General features: G+C 33.7%; 1 protein-coding gene across 5 annotated transcripts in view; it reads right to left on the bottom strand.

The window, feature by feature from the left end:
• LOC107555276 (cell adhesion molecule 2-like) overlaps nucleotides 1–6,699 on the bottom strand; it is a 259,590-nt gene that overhangs the window by 12,385 nt on the left and 240,506 nt on the right. For 2 of the 5 annotated variants that reach the window (XM_016238026.1, XM_016238029.1), the window contains exon 9: nucleotides 456–482. The exons of 2 other annotated variants lie outside the window; for them this stretch is intronic. In XM_016238026.1, coding sequence (XP_016093512.1) covers nucleotides 456–482 — 27 coding nt within the window. The remainder of the gene's footprint in view (nucleotides 1–455; nucleotides 483–6,699) is intronic. One more of the 5 variants, XM_016238027.1, reaches the window with a different exon arrangement.

Genomic DNA, 6,699 nt, shown 5'->3' with positions numbered 1-6,699 from the left:
TATATATATATATTTCCAAAAATGCATAAAATGGCACAGATAAAAAAAAAGTGTATTTCTAAGAACATGCATTTTAAACAATTAAAAAAAAATGTTTTCCCTTTTTTTTCATCTAGTAGAGCTCTATCCTTGTGCCATTGACCCTTATATAATATAAACTGTATTTCTAACTCTTCCAGACTCTTCCAAACCATAATAAGATTAATTTCCTTTCACTGACGATAGTAAGTGGGCCAAAGGTTTAAGCATTGGTATAAGCGTCCCTCGTGTGAATGACAGCACCATGGAGCACCATGACATTTCACAAAGATCAGCAGTGCTCCCATGCAAGGCAATGGCTCCCAGCTCATGCTATGGAGGAGGTTAATTGGCGTAACCCGCCCCACCACTCCACAAGCCACATTACAGCGCCCTGTCTCGCAATGATGTCAGCACTCCAGCAAAAAAATATTTACCTGTGGTTGTACCTGGGAAATCTTTAGCTGTTGCCATGGACGCAGACAGAAAGGGGCAGTAAGGGAAGACAAGGGTGAGGACATCACAAGGGGAGAGAAGAAAAAAAAAAACTGGCCACAAAACTCAAAACCATTAATGAAGACACCGACCAACTGCATTAACCTGCAGTCAGAATGATGGAACATGGACGACTGGGGCGACATGATGGTTTCAAGTACAAATTCAGTGTACAAAACATACACATCCTGCAAAACACTTCCAGTTGGACATATTGAGAACTATACATTCACTCTAATCTCTGATGTCTGCTACGTCTCGCTACACTGCTCTGTAATGATGCTACTTATCATGCAAATCGCTCCGTATTTCAAGCCAGTGAAGCTGAAGATATTTTTACTATATTAATGCCAGTTAAGTCATTTGAGTTACTAGCCTCTTTATCTTATGCAGATTGAGAGAACCGGCATGACAAATTGGGACACTGGGTCTCATTCATTGTACGTACTTAAAATTTTGTGTGTGAAATCTGTATATGAACGTTTTCACAAACAAATCATGATTCATCAATACATTTTGTACTCAGATTATTCTGAATTTATGAAAAAAATGTTTGAACTGTACATTTATAATAATAAAAATGCATGTTTGAACAAAGTTTTTTTTTTTTTTTTTTTTTTACAATTGTATTAATATTTTGGAAGAAAAAAAAGATTGTCAAATAAATAATGATTGTCAATTGTGTAAGAAAAAATAATACTTGGTCACACCACTTGACATTTGATGTTGAAAATGGCCTAAATAAAAATAAAAAAATCTTTTTTTTTTTTTTAACACAGTTTTATTACTTGTTTACTATGATGATGATGCTGATGATGATGATGATGATGATAATAATAATACTAATTGTATATTTTAGGTGTAAGAATCAATTATATTATTATTTCCTTGGTAATACCATTTGACCAAAAATGCCTTTTTACACAATTGTATTACTTGGTTCTACTAACTAACTAACCAACTAACTAACTAACTAACTAAATCTTGTCCATTGTATATGTAAGAACATAATTTTTTTGGTTACACCACTTGACACTTTTCAAAAATGCTTTTCATTTTTTACAATTTTGTTGCTTGTATTTTAAACAACATTTATTTGATTTTCACCCCCTAAAATATATCCTTGACCCTTCTACAATATGAAATATATCTTCCAGATTCTTTCTAACAGACATAAAAATCATATACTCTGGGTTTAATCATGTTAAGATGCTTTTTTTTACTCACAGATATTTCATCTTAAATGCATATATTCATATACAGTGAAAGAGCAAGAAAAGCTGTGTTGTAGCTTTAGAGAAGTGTTATCTCTGTCTGTTTATAATGTGTTTGAACTGGTTTTGAGGATGACAAACATCACGTCGGTGATGACTGAATTTGGGACTTTGGGATCTCAAAGTCGGTCATTACCGACGTGACATCTCCGTTCCCTCCTTCGGGGAATGAGGGTTACATACGTTACCGAGAAGTTTCTCATTTAGGATACTTAAAATTCATTAACATAAGAACCATTTCATGCGTCCAAGCAATTATTAGTGAAGGAGACCCGATGTGTTAGTGACGACTTGCAGTGTCTATGGACTTTTTTTAAAGGTACACGATGTCAGTTGCTTGTCCCCATGTGCTTGTTTGTCCACACTGGAGTATTACATCTGCCCATTGATTGACTGAAACAGAGCAGATGTCTGATTAGAAATGCCTTTTATCTCTCACCTCTTTGACAGTCTGACAACCAGAATTTCATCTGTGGCTAGCTTTTTTCCCCTCAACACAAGAGCCAAAAACCTTTTAGTCCAATTTGTACAATGAGGAAAAAAAGAATGTCTGATGTAAAAAGGTGGAGGTGACGTGAAGTGGCAGCGAGAGAGATGGAGAAAGACAGAGATGGGAAGATCAACATTCGCGCTGTAGTTCAAACGCGGCATGACTGTTCCCGCCTCATTTCTGCTGCGGGCTGAGTGTGTTTCCCGCAGGGTTTCTGATCTGGGTGAATCTCATGAAACCTGTCAAGAGCATGTCTAGGCCACGTTTCACTTCAAATTCAAACTATATACAAAACAAAATTTTGATGAAAGAAAATCAAGACAATTTTTAGTGTTGTTGATGGGGATTTTGCCCCTAGTGGTCGATAATGGTACCACAAGCTACTAGCTTTGGGGATTATGTTTTACCTTTGTTTTATTTTATATAAAACTGCTCAGACCTACTCTTTTTTTTTTTTTTTTAAACGTCATTTATTTTTGTGATGGTAAAGCTGAATTTTCAGCAGCCATTACTCCATTTTGATGTTCAAGAAACATTTTTATTTGTTTATTTATTTTTTAATCATCAATGTTGAAAACAGTTGTACTGTTATTATATTATATTTTATTATAATACATTATATTAATTTAATTATATTCAGGATTCTTTGTTGAATAAATGTTTCAAAAGGCCTGCATATATAGCAAACAATTCATAACAATTGTTAAATATTTTTTAACATTATTTTTTTTGTAACATAAATGTCTTTACTGTCACTTTTGACCAAATTAATGCATCCTTGCTGAATTTTATATATATATATATATTAACAATATTATTATATTTCATTATATTCAGAATTCTTTGTTGAATAAATGTTTCAAAAGAACAACATATATTGAAAACAGTTTAACATATTTGTTGAATAATTTGGAAGTCTTTACTGCTACTTTTCTGAATAAAAGTATTAATTTATTAAAAAAAATCTTGATCCCAAAATGTTGTACAGTGGTGTATATGTTTTTAGCTTTTGGTGTACGGAAAATGTGCAGATATTATTTATATGTATTTATGCAGATGATATTTTTTTTGTGAAGCAAAAAATAACTAACAAAAAAAACTATTTTGCATCTTGATTTCTTCCTGTAGAAACGCACTATATGTTGTTGTTTTTTTGGCTTACATCTCTATTCAAGCTTGGCCTCATGCAAAAGACAAATAGAAAAATATTCTAAAGGTAGCCTCATTTTGAGACACATTCTATGAAAGTTTGTCAAGTTTCTGACTATCTTTTACATTTTTTTTTAGAGTGAAACATGACCTGGATATGTTTTCTTGCGATTCACGCATCTGCCCTGTTTTACATATCACCTTGCCCAAAACAGCTGTATTTACATGTATATTTTCTGTTTTTCTTGTTGGTCAAGGCTCGTCCTTTGGTTCCCTAATGCTTACTGCTTAACTTCTAGATCAGAAACGTGAGTGCTTGCTTGTTTTCTCTGCCTGTGCTTCAAACGCGAGCTGTTTTGATCAGTCTCTGCCTCCCGTGCCCTTCCTTTACTCGTCTCCCAAACTGATTAACGATACATAATTGGCTCTTTTAAATAAAACCTAAGACTGGAGAGGAGGAAATAGTTAAAAGAAGTATAAATACAACTCCGCATTTTCAAGCTATTTGGCAAGGATTTAGTTTAGGGTCAAATTGCCTCACAAGTGCCTCTGGAAGCATTTCATCTCTTGCTCCGGCAGCAGGGCGCGCTTCTGAAAAGACGTCAATTTTATGGATGTTTGCACGCTTTTCCGAGCAAGTAAACAAAACTCTTTTTCATCTGTTCTCATGGTTTTAATTGAGAGGGGGTTGGGAGTGAACAAATGCTGATTATAGGAAGCAAGCAATAAATATTTTACAGTTCCAAGCAAGCGCCGGATTAAACGTAAATGCTGATGCTCATTTAAAAGTCAGAGGAGAACTCGGGGCGCAGAGTTGCCAGAGGGAGTCTCGTCTGCTCAGACCTACTGCTGAGTACAATTAGACTATACATTACACCTGCAGGAGAGATGTCACAGGTCTCTCAGCGGCTCAATAACACTCACCTAAGAGCGTGCAGACCGATACATGGATTTTCCCATCCAGCGGAGCAATCGGATTTGGTATGGATGCTGCTGTTTTCTAGCTCATGCTTGTCTTTTTGCAAACTCTCTGCTGCTGCAGGCTTGACTTCTGAATATATGGAGGCTTCGCTTTTGTCTTTATGGGCTTTTTTAACTTTGATTTATACAATAGGAGAGTGGAGAGAGTGGAAAGTAAGGGGAAACCCTGGGAGTGCATAGCTCTGTGTTATATTGTTACTACCTATGTCAGAACAACTCTAATGAATACACTATAGAGCTACAAACGTATAGCGGTCTCCAGTGACTACAGAATATATATATATATATATATATATACAGTTGTGCTCATAAGTTTGCATACCCCCTAGCTCTTAATGTATTGTGTTGCCTTCTTGAGCTTCAGTGCATGTTTTCACCTTATATAATAGTTATGCATGAGTCCCCCAATTGTCTTTCATGTGAAAATATAAATCTCAACATCATACAGACACTGTTGGAAAGGGTTCAAATATGCAGAAAATGTTGGAAAACCAAAGAATGTGCAGGAGCTGGAGGATTTTTCAAAAGCAGGCAGGTGAACTGCTCCGACCCAACAAGGGACTCATGAACAACTATCACAGAACAGAAAGACAGTCGTGGATCATCCAGGAAACAACACAAAGTATTAAGATTCAAGGAAGGGAATGTTGAAGCCAGCAGCCTGCTTGTTTTTCAAATTATAATGTTTAACAGTGGAATTTGTGGTAAATTTCAAATACTTTTTTTGCTTTAAATCTAAGTTTGTTATGTTGTGATTCACCTTGTTGGTTTGGTTCACAGCTTATAATGCTTTAATGAACACTTTTTTTTTTTTTTTTTTAATCCCTATGGGAAACATTTGTGGAGAAATACTTTTGGAACTAATGACACGCCTATTGACATTGACTGTTTATTAGTAGGCCTACTTATAAAGCACATATTCTGTATGATCATATTCTACATCCATAATCCTACACAATACCTAAACTTAACATCTACCTTAATAACTATTCATAAGCAGCAACCTAAGAGTATATTGGGGCAAAAGTCATAATTAATGGTTTGTTAATAGTGAGAATTGGACCTTAAAATAAAGTGTGATCACACACACTATTATCATCATCATCACACATTATAATTTTTTGTTTATTTATTTAATAGAATTTATTACAACAAAGGTCTGAAGCTCTGTTGCAGAGATGTATATCTTTAAACACACATATAAATCATGATTACCGTTACTAGTATTAACTATTACTAGCACAGTTTCTGTGAAATGTAAACACTGTGGTACTATCAAAGCATTGGTATGTTTTTAGAGCATCCTCAGAAACCCAACATACTGTAGTATCATTGGCTCGAACCAATGGGGTGAGTTTGTGGGCGGGGCTAACTGTTGGTTCGACCAATGGCAGTTGGAGTGGAGGTGTAATAGAAGGAAACCTGTTAAAGGAGTTCTTATTTTTATAAGTCGAAGCAGTGAAAGTGGTGCAAATGTGACACCCTTCACCTTTAAAGATGCCATTAAATGCCACTTCAATTAAAAAAATAACTGTATTGTATTTGTTTACTGTATACTGTAGTTTTAAACAATTATTCCCTTAGAAGTACACTTTAGCATACTTTTAGAAAACGTTATTACGAAAATAATATATTATACTTAACCGCAAACTTGAATGGCATTTTTTTTTAGACATTTAACTGCATGTTAATTGAAATTAAATGAAAATGTACTGTAGTTTACATTTATATTAAATACAAATAGCTGAACTTTAGAGCACTTTGTTTTTGACCCAATTAAGTAGGACTTGAATACATTTTTATATGTAATTTCATAATTACTTCTATTGTATTTGAAATATGATTAAGATGTACTGCTGAATGTACTAATGAGCATTTACAGTAAACTAAAGTATAGTTTAATGTCATTAGTATTGATACTTGTGTCATGTATTTAAATATATTTGTAATTACACATTTGTAAATTACAATGAAGTAACAATTAAATTTTTTTAAAAGCACATTTAAAATATATTAACTTTAAATGTAATATAGAACATCACACTATAGTTGTATAGAATATTTGCTGTAGCATAGTCAACACATCAAAATTAGTGTACTTTATTAAAGCACAACAAAAAATTAAAACAATTATTTAAAAAGTACTTTAAAATGTTGACATTATTACAAAGTGCACTTTTTAAAAGTGTACTTAAGTGTCTTAAGAAACATGCACTAAGTACACTTATGTAGCCTTTCATTAATATTATATTATCTGCAAGTACATTTAAAAAAAAAGATATACTTATATGT

The sequence above is a fragment of the Sinocyclocheilus grahami genome, unplaced genomic scaffold (assembly GCF_001515645.1).
Source record: "Sinocyclocheilus grahami isolate Dianchi unplaced genomic scaffold, SAMN03320097.WGS_v1.1 scaffold529.1, whole genome shotgun sequence".
NCBI lineage: Eukaryota > Metazoa > Chordata > Actinopteri > Cypriniformes > Cyprinidae > Sinocyclocheilus > Sinocyclocheilus grahami.
The sequence above is the reverse complement of the archived record's forward strand: the minus strand, read 5'-3'. Positions and strand labels throughout refer to the sequence as shown.